Raw genomic sequence first — 21,305 nt, 5'->3', positions numbered from 1 at the left:
TAGTAGTTCAATTGCCTGTCTTCCGTGCGGGCAGCTTGGGGTCGATTCTGGCTCAGTTGTGGGTGCAAAAGGCACCCTTGGATTTTGCAAGCTCATTCATATATTAATCTGTGTTGCAAAAAGGCACTTCAGCTCTTAAATACATGTCTAAAAAAATTGTAGAAATAACCGGGAAAAATATCCTCTGTAATAACATCTGAGTGCAATATATAACTATTAGCCCATGTCCTTGTAAAAACCTGCCACTACTTTTGCACACTTGCCAACCCATTCATCAATTTTCTGCTGGACATTCAGTTGAGAGTCACAACAAGGGCTGGTGTTTGTCCCAGCTGACTTAAGTTGAGAGGGAAACAAAGCCATATATCAGCCGTGCGACGACAACAACAACTCAATGCGCAATGGATAATCGAGTGGGAATTGATCCCACACCATCACCCTAAAACCAATGTGAGGCACTGCACAGCCATTACGCTTGTCCTGAGTTTCTCTTTACCAAAGAGAGCCAACAACAATTACGTGTGAGGCAGCGGTTAGGCCTAAGCTCTTTCCCACTTTTTTAGCGATTGTTTCCTCATACCAGCTAGTTTCTTTTATTTGTCTCTTCACAGTGACCCATTTCTGAGGTAAATAGCTGCACAAAAGATAATGGAATGTCCTCTAGCTCGGTCAGGGCTCTCCATCTTGTGCAGATCTGATCCCACAGCGGGGAAGAAAAAAAAAGAGAAGAGCCGGGCGACATCAGATTGGAGAACAGATGGAGGGGAGGTAAGGTAGTCGCTTGTTGTATATCAACGGTTGGAAAGGCCAAGTGGACCGGCACTAAACGTGTAATAGGTTTTCTAATGGAAGTAAATTATCACCAGAACTAACCAGTACCAATTCTGAGGAAAAACAGTGTTGCTGTCTGTTTTCTAACATCAATGTATAACATAGAAGAATGTTTAATGTGTGGTAAAAGATATAATGTAGTAATCATATTAGGGAAGGTGGAACTTTTGTAGGTTTTAGTGCAACTCCACTTTAAATTGACAGACTTTGATTTACAATTCACATGGAGGTTTGATGGAAAAGAAGTTGGCAAAATTGTTGAAAAGGCAACAGCACCCCTTGAATTTCCCACATTGTAAAGTTCTACTTGATAAGCTTAACAAACTCACTGTCTCCTCGTTGTGATTGTCCCCGAGTCTGGCATAGGACAGCTTGTAAGTCTCCACGCGGGGGTTGTTCAATTCCCATGAAGCCTTCAGGCTCTGCGTGGTCTCATGAGTCAGATGAAGGTTTCTCACGGCTTGGCGGGGGGCTGAGCAAGACATGAGGTATTATTCAAGGATGAGATTCATTCATCAAAATGTCAATGAAAGCCAGCAGCGGGTTTAAGTGTGCTTCTGTGGACTGTGGGATGGACCGATTTAAAATGTCAAGTTTAGAGAAAGACTTTAGCAAATGGAGACTTTTATCCCACTGGTCTTCATCGCACCTTTTGAGGCATAAAACTCAAGCGTTTGTATACGTGACTTGCTCAAATGCGTTAAATTGCTTGTGTCAAGCAACTATTAAATATAAACCATGAAATTGGGATTGTTCCGTCTTTTAAATCCCAAGGAAAGCCTTTAGCAATGTTATATTAGGTTTGGAATTTTTAAAGATTTGACTAGGGAAATTACTTAAACTCAATCAGCTGCAGGACAAAAACAACGCCAAAGACAGACACCAAAATAATCAGTTTGAACCACAGTTGCAGAGGAGAATTTTGGTAAAATATGGTAATACGTACAATCATAACCCTGTTCATTGCCAATTTGGTTTGGTCATAGAAAAGCAAACCGCTAAGGCTTTAACTTTCTTAAAACGTGTCTTGCTTGATCTCATTAGATTTCAGGAAGACTAAAGTGGCGGGAAACAAGTGAATCTTTAAACGATGGAAGGCCTAGAAATGCTTAAAAACACTAGTTAAAACTCACCTATGCTTTGCATTAGTGATCAATAAAAGGAAGAATTGTGTGATTGTGGACTTTTTCTCTTTATGAAGCTTTACAGAAACAATTTCTTTTGATATGAACACATCTCAGCTTCAGGTATTTTTTTCGGGATAAAATAGCATTGTGTATGGAAGGTACCAATGATTGCCAATATGTGCATAAAAATCAGGTTATTTCACCTTGATTACTAATAGAAAAGTGCAGTTTCATGCAATATAAAAGCACTGTATGTTTGCTAAATGAGTCGAATGGTATCTAAATAAATTGACAAATGAATCTTGAGTGAATCTGTGCATAATTTATAATAGTATAGTTTGTGTCCAATTGTAATGTTTCGGTATGTATCACAAAGTACATCTTCACTCTTTCTGCAGTTATTCGTGTATTTCTCACCAGAGGTTGTGGTGGCGATCGTTGTTGTTTTGGCCACTGGGGAAAAACACAGAGCATCAATCACATAATTAGAGCGAAACACAGCTACTCTCGATATCAATAGCTCAGGTAATTAGATAGATACATACAAATCATTGATGGGGAAAATAGATTTCCCTCCTCTGAGATAAACAAGGACAAACAAGTCAATGCAATTAGTCACATTCAGCACAAGACTCTAAGTACTAAAATGCACGTCTTCTTTTATGATTAAACACATGTTTGTCCTGATTGGAGTCATTAGAGCGAAGTGCAATGTGAGGGTATGCAAGTCAAGAAATTGTATTCTATCAATTAAATCATCAAAATAGAGCCCTGGAGCCAATAACAAACATATCTGGTGCCTGCAAAATATGTCTTACATGTAGTTTCTGTGACTGAGACGGCGTCGCTCTCTGATTGATCTTTGAAAACTGCCCTCACAATAACTTCATATTCAGTGGAAGGCTCCAGATCTCTCAAAGTGTATTGGTTATCACTACCACTCAGGGCCACCTAAAACACAAATACACAATTATATATATATATATACATATATATTATAGACATGTGTATATATACACAAAACATTCCTTTAGATGGCTCAACTCTTACTGCAGTCTCAGTAACATCTTAAACAAGAACTTGAAAGTAATTGTAACATAAACAGTGACTGCCAGCTTTACTGGCTGCAGTGGCAAAGTCCAAAGAACATTTGGAATTTGTAAAAGACAAAAAAGAATGAAACCCCAATATAAAATGTACATGCCAAGTAACTTTGGAATTAGCAGTGACTCGAGAACTGCACTGCAGTGATCCTTCACGAGTATATCTCTCTATTTTCAAATTTTATTGAGGCGGCTTCTATTTATCTATTTATGCTACCTTTTCTTTTATGCAAAGCCCTCGGGGGCATTTGTCTAATTGATGAAAGAAATCATTACAGAGGCAAAACACGAATAAAGGACCCGAAAGGCGTATTAGGTCTCAAGTAAATAAGTTCACAAAGAAAGACTTTTAGCATAACCATTTTAAAAAGTTAGTGAGACTGTTGTATTGTAAAAATAATAAATAGCTGTTGACACGGGCATAGCCATCACTTCAGAAGGGTGAAGAGTTTCAAATTGTTCACAAGTAAATTGAAATCTACTGTTGCAGTTCTTAAAGGGCCCAACAACTAAATAATCCAACTACCAAATTATACTTCAGTTCAAACACAATGGTAGAAGAGAACATGTCGCAAAATAATTAAAGGCTCACAGAAAGCATGAAGCAAGAAATGCATTAAATATTAGCTAATGTATTGCATTCTCAAAGAAAAACAACTAATTTTACTTTATAGTTAGATAACCCAGAATTATGAAAACATTTGAAATGAGTTTTACTGTTGTTTTAAAGGTTGTGACGATAAATTACAATCATTTTATATCATACTACATATAATGTTTACACGAGTTGTAAATAGGTTGCACTAGGATGGCACATGTTGTTTTGCACCCTGCTTTCAAGTGCACCATTTAAAAATGCAAAATCATCCTTGGCAATATTTCTCAGGATGGATGAATAACATTGCGTGTCTACATTTATCTATTATCTTCTTGTTTACTGCCATACATTGTCTCATATAACGTAGTTTTCATTACTGCCATGATCAGCATGTACCATATGTCTGTCTTATTAGCTGTCTGTGTAAATAACCGTCTATAAGACAAGTATGCGCTATGCATTTCAGAGCAGCTTAGAACAAAAACAGTTTGGAATTTACAAGGAATTGAATCTTTCCAACGGCTGTAAAAGCATGTCAGGAATAAGGAGACACTAGGATTTGGGTGGTGGTGTCGTGTCTGTTCCCCTTCTCAACAGTTTCCCCAAGTGTTGGTGCATGTTTGCTGAGTGAATGAAAGACAAAGTGTGCCCTATCTGTGATTCCAGGCTACCTTTCCAACTCCCAAGAGTGTTATTTCCAGCACTGATCACTCACATTCAGCCACACACACAGATTTTACAGACATTAGAGCGCTCTATCGCCACCTCCCAGTTCTCTCCAAAGCCTAGATCAGTGTAATAAAACACCCAAACCATTCATTTCTAGGACCATTCAGCCTTTATTTATACTCAGTCATGTCTGGGGCTTTACCAGCTCTAGTGGAGCAGTTAGGTCCAAGCGGCACGCCGCATTCCACTTTATCAGGGCACACACAGCCACAAGTAGTCTGCTGTCTTATTGAACAATTGTGACATCCCAAAGGATAACAATGTTTGGCTCCAACTTATTTTTTTACTCATGTAATATTTTTCAAATAGATGAGAAGGGAGTAGCACAGAAAATGTGGCTTTTAAAAACCTAGTATTCATGGTTCGCACGTTCATTGTTGTCAGTGTAAACGCTTCAAAGACAACATTAACTGCTGCGGTATAGTGGAAGCTATTCAAGATGTGCACATTATTTGTACTGGGCTAACCTCCTTTGTGTTGCCCCCGGTGAGTGGTGCCCAGGAGAGCCTATAGACAATGATGTCATCTGATGAGTGATCCCAGCTGACCTGAAAGCTGTCTGAACTGACATCGCTGGAATGGAGATGAAGAGGACCTGGAACTGGAGCTGAGGGATAAAGTATATATTTATTATTTTACATTAGCATTTGAAATATTTCTTTTGTTATACATGTTGCACATGATATTTGTGTATCTGTGATCCCATTTAAAAAGAAAAACCAACCTCTAAGGCCTTTTCATCATTGAAGTAACTGATATTGAAAACATTCTCATGTTCATGATGAAAGACTTCAGTAGTTTGCCTTTGCCAAAAGTCTATTTCATTCATCTGACTCAGCAATGAAGTATTTAGACTTGTTGCTAAAGGGATATTCTGACCAATCAATAACCGTTAGTATGATTGAATAGTCAGGGACAGAGAAATTACCTTTTAATGTGCTGAGGCTATTATGCCGAGGTGTAAATGAGGTGGGCATACAGCCAACATTTCAGAAGAACCACTAGTGCAGAAAACTCAAGACAATTTGGCAATGAGAAAAATATGTATCACCTTTGGACAGTATTGATAGACCTTTTTATAGACACTGTGTTGCAGTTCTGCAAGTTCAATTAATTATGCTGTTGCTATGAGAATGGATGTATTTGATGGGAATGGCTCAGGTAAAGACCCAGTTACAGTGCCGATAGTTCAACACTGATATGACCAGATCTCTATTCTTCAGACCCCAAACTCTCAAATCTATAAGTTGGTATTGAATTTCATGAAATTCATTTATACCTTTTGGCTAAAACACGAATAGTAAAAAAAAAAAAAGCCTGAAAAGTGACAATTTAAACAACAAAAGAAGCCTACTTGTTGTAAATCTGTCAGTGAGCGGATCTGATTGGCCTTCATCATAGAGAGCAAAAAGAGCCACTGAGTACTCCTTCAAGGATGTCAGTCCAGTGAGATCATAAGAACTGACAGGACCAACTTCCACCTGAAAGAAATCCAAGCACATTAATTAAACATTAGATAACAATTTTACTTAGTTCTTTGGATATTTTGCAAGGAATCATCTTTAAAAGTTAATAACAAGTCGTGATCTGCTGCTTTCTCATTGACATAATTTCTCCCAATATTAAACTAATAATTGTACTGATATTGCTTGAAAATCACATTTGGTATAAAGTGAGCAAAATAACACACACACCTCCTCGGTCACTCGTCCATCTGACTTAACCCACATGATACGATATCCAGTAACTTCACTGGAGGCTGGGTCCCAACTGATGCGGGCCGAGTTGTGAGTGATGTCAGAGAACTGGAGATTACTAGGCGCGCTCAGTGGTACTGACCAAAAAAAAATGAGAGTGGCAAATGTTTACAATACACTCACTGAACACCTGAAAAGACAAACCAGTGTAGTTAAAGTATATCCAATAACATTTCAAAATGTAACCTTTTAAAAGGGAAACAAAGTACATTTTGGTGGACTGAGTAGGAGAGATTTTATGTCATCTTAAAGCCATGTATAAATCTTCATCTACAATCTTTATAACCCAGGGAAGAGGAACACAGTTTATGGTATGTAGCACTTACAGGTTGTTTCCTGGTTTGTAATGGGGTCGCTAGCCTCATCTCCGTACAAAGCATAAACAGTGACAGTATACTCAGTGTGGGGGCTCAGACCACCGAGATTTAGCTCCTTGACTGCTTTTGACACTTTGATCTGTAAAACCAAGAAACTTTCAACCATCATGACCATGGTTTGCGTGTGGTTAAATATGTACTCTGCTATCTAAGCAAATAGTATTTATGCTTAACATTGTTTTGGACATTACCTCCTTCTCGCCCAAGTCTCTGTGATCCGTGAGCGGTGAATAAAGCAACATGTAGCCTGATGCACCCTTCACACTGTCCCATCTTGCTTTCATACTGTTGTGAGTCACATCTAAAAGCTGGAGGCCGGTCACAGTAGGAAGAGCCACTGCAAATGCACACAAGCCCACACAGTGCAATACAGCCAGAACAACAACAACAAAAAATAACATCAAATATTGAAAATGTAATATTTGGCTGGACGGTGTTGCAATTCCATATGGAATAACTTTTATTCACAAAAAGAATGACCTGAATAAAAGGTGTTTCAACAGCTGGGTATTGGAGGCCTATCATGTAAAACATGCAAGGTTTTATTTTGTTATTTTTTAACAGTTAACATTTGAGCTACTTAATACTGTATGATTTATATGAATACCACAAATGCTTGTCTTTTGTAAACAGACAAATGTGTAAAGGACACGATAGTGTAAAACATAATGGACTTTTGTTTTGCTTCGGGAGGAAACCTATGAACCGTTTATTCCATTACTAAACTTGTGATGTCACATGTTTGTAAGAGGCCAATGCAAAAGCAGGCGTGTGCATAAACACTTACGGGTTGTTTCATATCCTCTTAGTGGTTCACTGGCCTGCTTTTCATTAACGGCAAACACAGACAGCTGGTATTCGGTCTGTGAGGTGAGATCCTGCAACAACACAGAGGTGTCGCGCCCGCCGACAACAGCCTGCGGTGCGTGCAAGGAGTGTGAAGAGAAACATTTGAGACCAGGGAGCAGATGGTCGAGGGAAAGGGGGGAAATCAATGTTGGGACACAACAATAAAATGATAGAATAGAGTAAAGAATGGAAAAATGTTTTTCACACACCATGATACAGATGATGGAAAATCTTGTCCCCTTTCACCCTTTTCAACAAATAACAATCTAGGAGACACTGCTAAAATGATGGTCATTCTATGGATTTTTCCTCAGTCACAGAATTAACTATAGTGACTGTTAAATTATGCAGGCATAAAATGTAATAGTTTCTCAATCAAAATGAGCTAGAAAACTAACATCATATGAGTATCCTTCCTACATTTGTGTTACTTTAACAACCTGACTTTGGGAAGATGGCAGGAAAATAGACAGATCATGTATAATCATCATCCATTCATGCATCAAAAACAGAAAGTATCGATGTTAATTTTTTTTCCTGAGCGAATAATGGGAACAAAGCTTTTGGGAAGATAAAATTGAGTTCTCCAACACTCAGTAATCATTGAATATATTTTTCATAATAACGTCACCCATAATAATCAAAGCACAAATCTATCCACGGTTACGTATTTATTGACGAGGTGTGTACCAGTCACTGATATTTCCTACCCCCAAAAACAAAAAATCCTTTACCTCCTGGGGTTCTCCTCCAGTAACAGCAACATAGACCACTTTGTATTTCTCCACGTTTCCAGGGGAGTGATGCCATCTAACTCGAAAGCTCCTGGCTGTGACATCTGATATCACCAAATCTGAAGGTGCTCCAATGCTTCCTGTAGGACGTACTGAAAGACAGAGATTTGATACACTGAATTAAATGGAGGACTTAGAGTACAACATGAATGAATCATTCCAAGATCAAAATTCTATGTAATGACTGGGTTTCTGGAGCCTAGTCAGGCAGAATAACCACTGCAATATCGGGTGGCGGGAAATATATGACTTTGACTTAATTAATGAAACAACTAAAACAATCAGACTTTGATATTGTTGCTAATACAGTTACATTAATGAAGCTAAACCTCAATATCCATTGGTTTGGGTGGTCCATGTATTCCTTCGTGATAGTCAGACATAAATTACTTTATGCCTCATTATCCACTTACGCTCCTTGATGTCCTTGCCTTGCTGCTCCACTTGTTCACACACGGTTCTGGTCAGTCCTTCAACAATGGAGCTCATAACATGAAAGTCAGCGACATTGTATACATGAGAGTCATCCGGCTCTGAGGCGATGGAGCGCAGCTCATTCTCATCAGCATTCTTTACACCTGCAATTGAAGAGGGAATACATGAGGGAATTTCATCATATTCTAATAGTGGGCACTTGCATGGTGCTATAACAGGATAATTCACAACACTTGTCCTCTGGTGTGTTCCTAATCTCACCAATAGCAAATAGCTCAATTCCATCTTTTTGCAGGCTTTCTGCAGGAGGTATGACATCATCCTGAGACTTGCCATCGGTGATGAGGATCCCAATCTTAGGAACGCCAACACGGGCACCAGACTCAAGCTTGAAACAGTTCTCCAAGATATAGGACAGTGCAAGCCCTAGAAAAAGACCAATGGTTTAGTACATCATGTTCTGTGGAACTGAGATGCAAACCAGATCTATGAAATGGACAATTAATTTAATTTGGGGGGAAATGAGCCAAATAAAAATGGCAACAATAAAAAAAGTACCAGTGAGAGTGTTTCCTCCTTTGTAAGGAAGGTTCTTGACAGCATCAATGACGGCTTCCTTGGTAGTGAAGGCATTGAGGTGCCACTCTATTCTGGGATCACCACTATACTGAGCCAGACCTACAACCAAAGATTATATTTTTTAAAAATCATAGTGAATTCAAAATAGCAAGGTGTTGTTGGTAGTCGTACCTATTCGGGTCTTATCAATGGCGACGTCAAAGGCGTTAACCAGGTTTTCAAGAAATATTCGCACCAGTCGGAAGTTGAGTCGACCAATACTCCAGGAGCCATCTACCAGGATGACAATGTCTGCTATGGACTCCGTGTGACATACAAACTGGTCCGCTGGGGAGGAAAAATTATACAAACCAAATGACAAAATGGCATTCATTTACAGCTCTGACCTTCACCAAGCACATTTCGCAACCCTTGTGAGAATAAGCGGTTCAGAAAATGAAAAATAGCTGGTTTGAAAGATATGATTTATGGGGTTAATTAAGTGGATTTTATATCCATCCATAAATTACGACATCTCAGAGTGAATTTTGATCTACCTAAAAATCCATTGACATTAATGACTAATCTCATTGGTATAGAGGAATAATCCAAATCAATTTGAGGAAGGCAAGAAGGGCATTTTTGTTCAATCCCTTCTACATAATTGAATAGAGAACAACACTTCAAGTAAGCAGAATAACAACAAATCGAATGAAATGAAAATAAACACATCTGTTTTTGTTCTGCTTCTTTACCAAAAGCCAATCCAAAATGAATTTTTAAATCTATCCTATAGAGGTGTGATTTGTAACAGTTCTGAAACAACATCATTGCTAGTATAGCTCAAATGTGAAGTTGTTAATTGCATCACCTTTTCCATGAACATTGTTAATATTATTAGATTTATATCCAGTTGAGCAAAAGATAAATGGGCTTTCACTTGTATAGTGTTGTTCTAACTTGCAGGTACTCAAAGTGCTTTGACACTACCTCATCAGTTACATATTGATGAAGAATCAGGAGCAAAACATGATTCAGCATCTTGCTCAAGGTTAATTTCCCATGGTCACCAGGGCAAGGTGCTGAGCCCAGGTTGGGCGACAACTAACCTTCCAGAAGGACACTTATATTTCACACTGTATCCTGTATTCATAACAGACAATTAAACGACCATTTTAGAACAAAATCGACAGTATGTGGTACTTGGATAAATAATTAAAACAAGATGACTCATCCATAGAGGCCACACTAATCACACACTAAATGCAAATTCCTTCGTGATAGTCAGCCATAAATTAAAGGGTAAAGGCCAAGCTGGCATGGTTCAAACTAAACAGCAGTGCCTAAAGATGTGACTCATAACTTTAAAAAATATATTTACGGAATTTCATATTCAATTATCATAAAGATTTTACAAAGAGAATGAAATCAACTGCAACTGTGTCTTGTTAATATCAAGATCGGGAAGTTAGAACAGATTTATTTGGACCTTGCAGAACGAATCGTTCACAAATTCAGCGTGGCTGTGATTAAATATTGCAGAAGCTTGTATGATCTCAGAAAAGCATTTCATAATAATAGGATGTTTTTGCCAAATTAAATTTGGCCAATATTTTGACAAGCTATCCAAAATCACATATCCGATAAACATAATTAGTAAAATCGTGTAGCTATTGACTTATAGTTATGCACACATAAAAAACATCAAATCAAAGCTATGCCTTACTGCTACCAATTGATATGGACACAGTGTTGTTAATGTTGGAGGGATTGTTCAGTTGCTACTGTCATTTAGGAGGATCCATAACATCGTTACACACTGCCTGGCTTGCAGATAGATAAGAGTCGGCTGGTCAAAGGTGCATCTACACCCCAGGAAAAGTCTCATCTGCCTAGGCTCTTTTCTTTTTCACTACCAACACCCATTCTTCTCTGCTCTCATCTCACACCCTTGGTTCTTTCCAACTGAAATTACATATCCGGAGCTATAGCGTGTGAGAGCTCATTCCTTATTCACACTCGTATTGAAAAATGAAAAGGGAAAAAAATTAGATACACCGAGAAGGTGACAAGCCTTTTTGAGAGGATCTGACACATTCTGTTCAGTCTATGTTACAAAGTAGAATGGCCAAGGCAGTGTCTACGACAGTCCATTCACCTTGAATAGATGGATTCTAAATTATAATAAAAATAAGTTGAACAGCTTTAAATGAGGACCCTTCTACAAACTATTGGTACCCAAAATTGTAGGCAAGGAAATGTTCAAAAATTACTTGATAACATTACACAAATTATAATTGCAGGAAAACACGACGAATGGCATGAAATCGTTTTGTTCCACCAGATTTGAAGAAAAACATTCCGTCTTCAAATTCAAGCATTTAAAGAATTAATGCACTTGGTGCTAATTTGGTGTTGATGTATCATACTTGAACTCTATTTGAACCATATTTGCTTATAAAGCCGTGATGAGCAAAGCTCCATGCTGTAACTAATCCTATTTACAGGCAAGTATAGAAAAATGAGGTAAATCATCTACAATTGACATGGAAACACATGGTGGAACAGACAATCTACCTGGAGGCGCATTCGAACACCGATCAGACCAATGGGGGAAAGTAAGTGACTAACACCTTATCAAGCACGGCTGCTTAAATTGGGACTGAAACTGGGACAGTTTCAATGGGAGCTCCTGCTTGTATTCTGCACGCCTCAAGGAGAGCAATTGTTAACATGTAGAGAAACACATCATAAACAAAACCTGGAGCAAGAAGACGGGGGGAGGTTTTAGCGGCTGTAACACATGTATTGATATCATGGCAAAAGGTTTTATAGATACCATCCATTACTTCTATCTATTTTATTGATTGCTGAGCTGAACGTTGCACCGCTGGGAACAGGCAGATGACACCCTTGACTAGTCAACAGTCAATCATAGGACACATGCTGTATACGAGAGGCATACTGTCGTTCACATTCGTGTCACTAACTATGATCTGAAGTCGAGATGCATGCACCAAAATCAGGGGAGCGTGCAACTACGTAATCAAATGCTACTTTTTACAGAAGTTATATCGAACAAAAACATGTGGAAATGAAATAAATTGCCTAATAAGAAAAATGGCAAAGCCTTGATTTAAAAGCGACTTCTTTTGGAGAAGGATTAGACAAAATGTGAAGTGATTTCTCTTTAAGGGTTATATTACTCTCACCGACTGAAATGAATGTCAAATTATGTTAATAGCAGACAGTGGAAAAAAAATCCCAATGACACCAACATTTCTCTTGGTCATTGAACTTTTTATATTCTAAACTAAAGTAAACTATTTGCTTGGTGGCAATTCACACATAAACAATGGTAATTTATGGCAAAGATATTGAAAGCAATATATTTTAAATTGTTTTGCATTACATTAGTGTGTAGGATATAACCTAAACCATATCTGCCATAAAATAATGGGATACTCGTTGGTGTGGCAGAAGAGTATCTCTAGCTTGCCATAAATCAGTTAAGACGGCTTCAGCATTCTACAACATTGCAAGATATACACTGCTTTGTTTTGGATACATGAGTTTGATGAAAACATGTGCAAAGATTAAGTAGTATTTATTTCGGAGTTGTACTAATGAATTCTGTTTTACCTCCTCAGCAAGCAGTATTTTTTTTGAAAGGGCCTAAATAAAGGATCTGCTGACATTGGCTTTTTGGCCTGCACAACCCCCTGTACTTTATAAAGGCGAAGTTCTATCAGTGGCTATTCAGGCTGATAACGACTTCCTTATTCATACTAAATTGGCCAAGCATTCATTCTTTCATTTATTTTCTGAACTGCTTACAAGGGTCGCGGGGGTTGCTGGGCCCTATCCGAGCACACTATTGGCACCAGGCAGAGGTCACCCTGAATTTGTGGCCAGCCAATCGCAGGGCACAAGAAATGATTTCAAATTACAACCGCCCAAAAATACATCTTCCCTTGGGTGTTTATGCTTTTCATGTTATTTGGGGCTTCATGATATCATGCACGGAATAACAACTACTGAAGAGTGGTTGCAAGCCAAAACACAGCAAAGGAGGTGAAAAATGACCTATTGAGAGACCCTGGGAAGCATCATAGGGCAGAAGTGCATTGTGTGCCAGTAGCCTACGCTAGTTGTTTGTGACAGCTCCTGTGACTTAACAGGCTAGCCTTATTTTTCCTGATTTTGAAGCCTGATTTAAATTTGACAGGCTTGTCAAAACCACTCTTTTCGTTTGCCTGTCAAATTATTTATTGATGTTGCTTCCATTTGACAGGATCTTTAAATGAACAGCTTCCTACAGGCATCAATTCATTTCGTATTTTCATTCAATTTTCAAACATTTTGAAGGAAGGACAACATTTTAAGTAGGATCCCAAGTGTATTTTGTGACACAAAAGACGCCAACAACCAAGCCTGCCTGAGCTGAAATCTAATTTTTAGATAAATCTGACAAGGGGCCAAAATTGAAGCTTTACTCTGCTTAGTTGCCAGGTTTATTAAATCAGGCAACATGCCGTGATTTGTGACTTTTGCCATTTCCTTAGTGGTCCTCACATCACCTCCATAAACTTGCAATAATTTGTAGGCCCACCTTGGTAGAAGGTTTTCCAATGGGTTTTACAGCTTAAGCCAACAGATGTATTTTGACAGTTTGTCTTGTTGCACAAAAGACCTTTTTTGGTCTCTTGATCTTGAATCGATGCCTTTGTCTGTTTCATCGCACTGCAAAGACGTTATGACACCACATATGTTTTATGCATTGACTCAATAAAGCATGAGGCTTCCCTAAACTTGATTCTACCTTTTCTGTAGGCGTTCCCCAGCTTTTTCTATTCTATTTGTCTTAACCTAATCTCTTGCCTCATTGCTCACATATTTGTTGAGTTGTGTAGGCACCTATTATGCAAATGCATTTTATTTTTCTTGGCTGTTATGGATGACTTTGGACACAACGGCCATTTGACCAATCGTGATTGGATTTCTTGTGATTTAAAGTTGCCAGCATTGCTAATTTTAAGTGAGCATGAAGTAGTTAAATTTGAGGTGTGTTTGGAAAATGACTACAAATTTAATTAAATTGAGAAACTAAATGTAATTTAACCTAAATCATGCATTACATCTGGCCACACAGGTGTTTACACATCATTTACAAAAATGTACCAATGTTCCCGAATATTGGCAAAACAAGGATCGCACGTAAAGATTTAGTCTTTGGGATGTATGGCTTTTAAGCAAACTGCAAGTAATTACCTAAAATACTGACGCATTTCTTTCCCTATTCCAAAAGATATAATATTTAACCTGGCTCTCTTCCCGAAGTCTATTTTCATCAATCTGTGTGACTTTAATGCACAGGATTGCATTTAAGAGTGCTTTCATTTTAAGCCTTTTCTATGAGGTAGAAAAGGACAAAAGTCGACACAAATCATTTTAATTGACCTCTTTACTTTACCAGTCCCTTCCAAAAGTGACCCATATGCCACCAAAGTGCAGTGTCATGCAATTAGCTTAACCTAGCTGCGAACCCTATTACATAAGTGAGGACAAGGACAAAAGTCTGAAGAGTAGTGCACAGTGCCCCCTCTCTTTCACGAGCCTGTTAAACCAAAATGAGCGACAGTCAATCTGCTCCCAAAGATTGCCAATGCACACCAAGTGCATACGCTGGTGGCCCTGGTCTGTAAAGCAAGGATTTAGCTGTGAGCCTAAGCGCAATGCAAAGTTTTAAAGAGACGTTGTTGAAATGGAAAGAGAAAAAATTGAAGGAAAGAAAGTGTGCCAATTGCAAAGCACATAAAAATGACTTTTCTTTTTGCATCCGTCTGATATTGCATTGAAGTTTACACTCATTATTTTTCAATAATCCTCAACACCTGTCTCACTGCTTTTCCACCTGTCCTATTTAAAATATTCCGAATCACCACCTGTCATCATCATCATTATCACTCTTCCTTATTCTGAACATAAACCATAAACTAAGACTTCAATGGGCTATCCTGTCACTTGCCACAATATTTCAACAATACTGTGACACATTTCTGCATTTCATTTTTGGAGGATTTCAAATCTCTCTGCCGCAGAGGAAAGAAGGAAAAAGCACAAACAAGAAATTGATTAAAACAATGAAGGCAGAAGTGGAAGCATCCAAGTGGAAGAACAGACTCCTGTCTGTGCATAAGAAAATTGATGGCAGCATGCCCTTGATAGGACACCATTGAAATTTGCAAGATTAACACGTATTTGCAAAATTTTGCAGAGCTGATAACCTATGACCTGTGGCTCTGCTTCCTTACCCTTCACTGCCTCATTGAAAATCTGTGTCTGGTATTACAAATCATAGGTCAAGTAATTGGATATTTATCTTTGCGAACAACTGCTTGAGAACAAGAACTTGGACCTGGTAATGCTGCAATGGATTGAGTCCAGGCAGTTTGACACAGACGTACGTACTAGGTGTGACTTTGTAGAGGTGTTGGCTCCAAGAGGACTCTCCTTCCTTCCCTCATTATCATAGCATTTAATGTAACGCCGAATCTCATTGGCCTCTAGTTCAACTTTAACTGCATCTGTCCCTTGGGTTCATTCCATGAGTGTGTGCATATTTCCTAGTGTGTGTGCTGGTTGTAAGACTCAGACACACAAGGTGAAGGGCAACAGTCTCATCTGATTCGTTCATACCTCTGTTGAAAAATAAATTGAATAAAAAGGGGAGAGGGTACTGATCTTTATTCCTTAAAGATTTCTATCTGTGAGTGTGTCCTGCAGGTTTGAATCTCTGATTGCTTTTGTTGTTCTTTCATTTGTTCATGTCTGTGCTCTGTGTACTTTTGTTATCATCTTATTGAGGGGGGTTCTATGATTTGGGCATTTGGAAGCGTTCTTAGAATAATGCCCTTTCTGTTTTATACTTAATACTGAGAATTTTAGCAATTCTTCTAAGAAAGTGACTTGGGCATTTACTTAAAGAATGTAACATGTGCATGTTACATTATGCAAGAAACTGTAATGACACATTGACATTGATAATAATGGGTATGTGCCTTACAGTAGGTTTTAAAGTTTTCAGGTCTGCCGTGTAAATTCAATGTCAAATTTTCCCTGATTCTAAAATTACTTCACCCCAGAATCTGTTTAGGGAGCTTATTTCCCAACAGAATGGGAAGGTTTTTTTTTATCATTTGGATGGATCCTTGAAAGGAAGATGATACTGGAGAATTATAACAGATATTTGTTTACTTAGTGATATTTTCAATTTTAAAAAGGAGTATATTCAGGGGAAACAAAATGCTCTTTCAAAGACCATTTGAAATTTAGTCATTATAGACATGTTCAAACGAAGATTACCATCCATTCAACTACTGGTGGCAGCTGAAAAACATCTGCAACACATGCACATGTACCCTTTCTATTTGATCTAATGCCACGCAGCTGTCCAAATAATCATCTATCAGCTCTCATTTTTGGGAAACATTGGTAAGGGGCAACTTCCAAAAAAAGCACATTACGGCTGAACACTAGTTTCAGGAATGATTCGGTTCCTGTTTTGACAAGCTAAACATGCACATGTTTTGCCATGGCAGACTTATTTATGAATTGATGTTGGATGAAATTGATCCAATCCAGTAGGTAAAGCTATCTATGTAAAATAAATGGAACATGAATCAAACTTATGTCTAAATACTTAGCATGTAAAGACACTGGTATGAACCGATGTGTTAGCCAATAATACTACATTAGAAGGTCAAAGCATCTGGGTCTGGGTTCAAATCCAGTTTATGTCCATCTGTGTGGAGTTTGCATGTTCTCCCGGGCCTGCGTGGGTTTCCTCCGGGTACTCCGGTTTCCTCCCACATTCCAAAAACATGCATGGTAAGCTGATTGGACAGTCTAAAATGTCCTTAGGCATTGGTGTGAGAGTGCATGGTTGTCCATCTCCTTGTGACCTGCGACTGGCTAGCCACCGATTCAGGGTGTCTGCCACCTGTGGCCCGAAGACAGCTGGGATAGGCTCCAGCACCCCCCGCGACACAAATGAGGATAAAGCTGATATGAGATGAGTTTTCACCACACTTTCAGTAATAGCCCACAATGGGGGTTTATTCATCTTCCATGAATGAGCAAATGTCTGAATTAGGAATACAAATTAACACATCTGCATTGATTAAAATGACATTATCCTCACATCAAAAAAAGATTGGCTTATAATAGATCGCTAACAAGTCACAGTGGAACATGAGAGAACACCTTTCTCATCCAGGGCAACAACACACTATCGTCATCACTATGCTTACAAAGGCTTGGAGACAGACGATGCATTCATTGCATGCAAATAATTATAAATGCGGAGCGGTGTGAGGGAAAACACTAATGAAGGTCATCACTGTGCTAGTGAATGCTTTTTTTTTTTGATAGTGCAACCAGAAGGAAATTCAACTGCCTAATCTATGAAGAAAAAGAGGATGGAGAAGTACAGCAGGGGCAATAATAATTTGATCCTAAAGCTTTGCCTGGGTATGATGTATCAAAGGGTTCAAATAATTCTCATAAAATTCAAGAATGTTCATTTTTTTGGTGGGAAAATGTTTTAAATCTTTTTAAAAATCAGTATCTATGGTCAATTATTCCTTTGGGGAGAGGCAAGTCTCGGGTTACCTGCTGAAGCTGCTGCCTGTGCGACCGGACCTCGGCTAAGCGGAAGATGATGATTAACAAAACTTGAATTATGCGTAAAATACCTCATTTCTCTTCTTTTACTTTTCATTGCATTCGAAATTCAGATATTTCTGAAAAGAAATGTTGGGTAGATACTTATACTGGCAGTTCAAATAATGACTTAGGTTTAGGATGTAGACATGCCTGGGGCAAGGTAGTTCAAGTTTATAGGAACCCACAAAGACGCAAGCTTTTCATTGACATATATATCACTCAGCACTGTGTACACAACTCGGAATGATTTACCAAGAGTGTAAACACGATTAGCGTTTGATTTCTGTATGTATGCTGCATTCAAACAGTGGGTTTTTGTTTTCACTGGGAAGCACAAAGACTCAGCATGGAAGAAAAAATTCTCAATCGCATCCAACTGGACATGGAAAGAAAGACCGCGCGTTGGGGTTTCGGGTTGTAATACGCTGCTGTTTGGACCTGGCCCAGACATCTGTTTGTGCTGGGTCAATTCATCACTAAAGCCAAGACCTTTGAGTTTATTTTATTCATCCGAGCACCACATTAATGGACATGTATCGGCCGTTTCTCCTGGCAAATTTGTGAGTATTAGTCTTACCTCCGGAGATCTCGTTGACATCTTCAGGAAGAAGCAATGAATCGGTCAGATGCTGTGGCTCCCTCTCGCCTTCTCCATCGCCCCTCTCAATTGCTGCACATGGAATTTAAATGTTACAATATGCCCAAATCATTGAATCCCCACTATATCACAGTTCATTGTTTGCTCCTCTGCTGTATATAGGTAGCCAATAATTTTTATTCAGTGAATTTTACAACATGAAACACAAGCCTTTTGTGCATTGTGCTGAAATATGTCAAGCCCCACTGAGATTTAATGTAAGATATGTAGCATATGGGAAGCAAAAGGCAGACACATTTTGTTGCTTTTCCAACTGAGCATATTGTTAATTGTTGTAAATAATGTACGCACTCTTTGCATGTGTTTGAAGGTTTATAATTACGAGGGTTCACTGTAATAAATTTTGTCACTTCAGTTTAGGGTCCAGTAAACAAGACCACACGGCCAGAAATTATTACAGTACAGTACCTTTCCTGCCTGAAGGAACCATTTTTACTATGGTGCCTGAAAATAAATTATATTTCCATGGAAGAAAGTCACTCACACTAAAGAGAGAGTATCAGCATCACCTCGGATCTTAAAATGTCTTGTGAATATTTAGACAGAACTTAAAGATGAAATGGTAGTGGAAGCTATCATATACTGAACAGTTAAATGTATAAACCCACCTTTAAATCTTCCGACTAGTGCTTTGCTCTGAGTGCTGCCGCTGACAGAAATTACACTGACAACATAGTCCTTGGATGGGTCGTAGTCTGTTATGAGCATTTTACTGCCACTTTTTGATATGATGATCTCCTTCTGGTGGCCACCTATCAGAAGCAGAGTACAAGAAAAACTAGTTACACTTACGACTACAGCTTGTTCATTCAGGTACTTGGAGAAAGTCCGTTCCTTTTGTAAACAAGTATGAGGACAAAAACAATTATTTTCAGATGTGTCATTTATATGCGTTGAGCATATATAAATGGGTTAAGTCAACGGGAAGTTCTTTGCATTCGCAGCTTCAACTTTGCAGATTTAAGGTCTGCACTTGGCACAGATTTGGCAGAAGGCAGCCAAGACCCCATCACTACCAATGGGCACCAAGTTGAAGCATATAATTGTGGTACACATTTGAAGTGTCCAAGATCAACGTAACTTAATGAGCAGATGTCACAGCTTGTTTATATAAGTCAAGTTCTCGGAAGTAACACAATCAGCCACCTTATATTTTAACCTTGAAAGCAATGTATCCATCACTAAAGTGTGTGCATGCTTTTTACGATCTCCTTTCCCTGCAGTTCAACTGATAACGATGTCTTTAGTACAATGGCAAGGTGAAGAAACAGCAGTGCTCAGCAATAGCACTCATCCAAACCAAATGTCAGTAAATGAAACACTGTATCATTAATTGAAAGATTTTATGTTTTTGCACAGCTTGGTACTGTACATATATTTGAAACTTAGATGCACTCATTTGCGTGACACATAATCAGCAGTTCCTGTGTGAATAACAATTTCCCATTTTTTTCTCCAGGCTGCACACAAGGTCAAACATCTTAATAGACCAAAAAATATTAAATTTGAAGCTTGTGATGAGATAAATAGATTAAAATCTCACCTTTGCAGACTTTCTATTAAGGCTGGCATGTAATGTAGTTTGGCATATAATTTGCACTTGTAGATGCTAGAGGAGAATCGACTGGTTCAAGCTAATAGAAAGGCAACAGTAACTCACATAATCACTTTTTAAAACCGAGATATATGCAGAACCTTGAGAAAAAGACCACACCATGGGTGTTATTGTTGTCATTTAGACCAGTGGTATTTAGAAACACTCTGTTGTTCTCTTTTTCGACAATTGTTGTTCATTGCCCTACCTACAAACTGAGAAATGCAGAGTGAAACGAATTATTAAACTAAATATATGCCAGATGGATATTTAAGTCTACTGGGCAGAAGGGTGGACAGCTCCCTCGGTCTGTGTGTTCCCAGATTGCAAATTTCTGGACAACTCTCTGCAGAGAAAACCATTAAACATCATTCATTCTAAAGTCCTTCCTTGTTCCCCGAGCTTGCTTCTTATCCCATGGATTAATCAATCAAAGAATAATTGCACGATGGTATCAAATACTGGAAGAGTTTAGTGAGCCCAAACTTCCAATGGATTGTCGAAACCTGGCTGAACACCGTAAGCCTCAGAACAAAACTTATGGTAGGTCTCCATTTAGATGCAAAAGTTTTGCAATTTGTTTTAACAGAAATCTAAGCATATGAAATAATATGGAGATTAAATTAGAGGCAACAGATTGCTTGTGATTGAATGCATTCATATGGAGCGCTTTACTATCTTCAGAGTGAGTGATACGGAAAGGACACAGTAGAAGGCCAACATTTTACTGCATGTGCTGAGCGCCAAAGAACCACTACAGCACTTCTATTCCTTCTAAAGAGAAAACGGCTGTAAATTAGATTTTTGTTATTGTTGTTGTTCTATTCTACACCAGTAAACGTTGTGCGAAATTGTCAACCATGGCTTCTCTCACCATTGGGTTATTTGTGAGAGAGCATATTTTATGTTACAACCTGCTTATTCAGACATGTTTCTTCACTTTCACAATGAGAGAATTATCTGCTGTGTTACTGCTAGGCATTAATATGGAACAATTGTGAGGTCTGCTTCGTCGCAGTCAAGGACTTTATTTGACAAAGACGTATGATAGTGAAAGTAGGGACTCTGTGATTACAAGAAATATCCAAGGGAATTAGGGTGACTAGTGAATACGCTATACAAGCTTAGAAATATATGAGGTCATATCACACATTTACCACTCTCCAAC

At 38.5% G+C, this 21,305-nt stretch overlaps 1 protein-coding gene across 3 annotated transcripts in view; it reads right to left on the bottom strand.

The window, feature by feature from the left end:
• The window catches only part of col14a1a (collagen, type XIV, alpha 1a), a 67,088-nt gene that overhangs the window by 37,381 nt on the left and 8,402 nt on the right, over positions 1 to 21,305 (bottom strand). For all 3 annotated transcript variants that reach the window (XM_077721104.1, XM_077721105.1, XM_077721103.1), the window contains exons 4-19: positions 19,152 to 19,295; positions 18,463 to 18,555; positions 9,351 to 9,506; positions 9,159 to 9,278; positions 8,862 to 9,026; positions 8,579 to 8,743; positions 8,106 to 8,257; positions 7,310 to 7,439; positions 6,714 to 6,859; positions 6,472 to 6,601; positions 6,083 to 6,222; positions 5,743 to 5,869; positions 4,856 to 4,995; positions 2,777 to 2,909; positions 2,376 to 2,411; positions 1,161 to 1,303 (exon numbers count right to left, since the gene is read on the bottom strand). In XM_077721104.1, coding sequence (XP_077577230.1) covers positions 1,161 to 1,303; positions 2,376 to 2,411; positions 2,777 to 2,909; positions 4,856 to 4,995; positions 5,743 to 5,869; positions 6,083 to 6,222; positions 6,472 to 6,601; positions 6,714 to 6,859; positions 7,310 to 7,439; positions 8,106 to 8,257; positions 8,579 to 8,743; positions 8,862 to 9,026; positions 9,159 to 9,278; positions 9,351 to 9,506; positions 18,463 to 18,555; positions 19,152 to 19,295 — 2,120 coding nt within the window. The remainder of the gene's footprint in view (positions 1 to 1,160; positions 1,304 to 2,375; positions 2,412 to 2,776; positions 2,910 to 4,855; positions 4,996 to 5,742; positions 5,870 to 6,082; positions 6,223 to 6,471; positions 6,602 to 6,713; positions 6,860 to 7,309; positions 7,440 to 8,105; positions 8,258 to 8,578; positions 8,744 to 8,861; positions 9,027 to 9,158; positions 9,279 to 9,350; positions 9,507 to 18,462; positions 18,556 to 19,151; positions 19,296 to 21,305) is intronic.

The sequence above is a fragment of the Stigmatopora nigra genome, chromosome 7 (assembly GCF_051989575.1).
Source record: "Stigmatopora nigra isolate UIUO_SnigA chromosome 7, RoL_Snig_1.1, whole genome shotgun sequence".
Taxonomy (NCBI): Eukaryota; Metazoa; Chordata; class Actinopteri; order Syngnathiformes; family Syngnathidae; genus Stigmatopora; species Stigmatopora nigra.
This window is presented reverse-complemented; position numbering and strand designations above follow the sequence as displayed.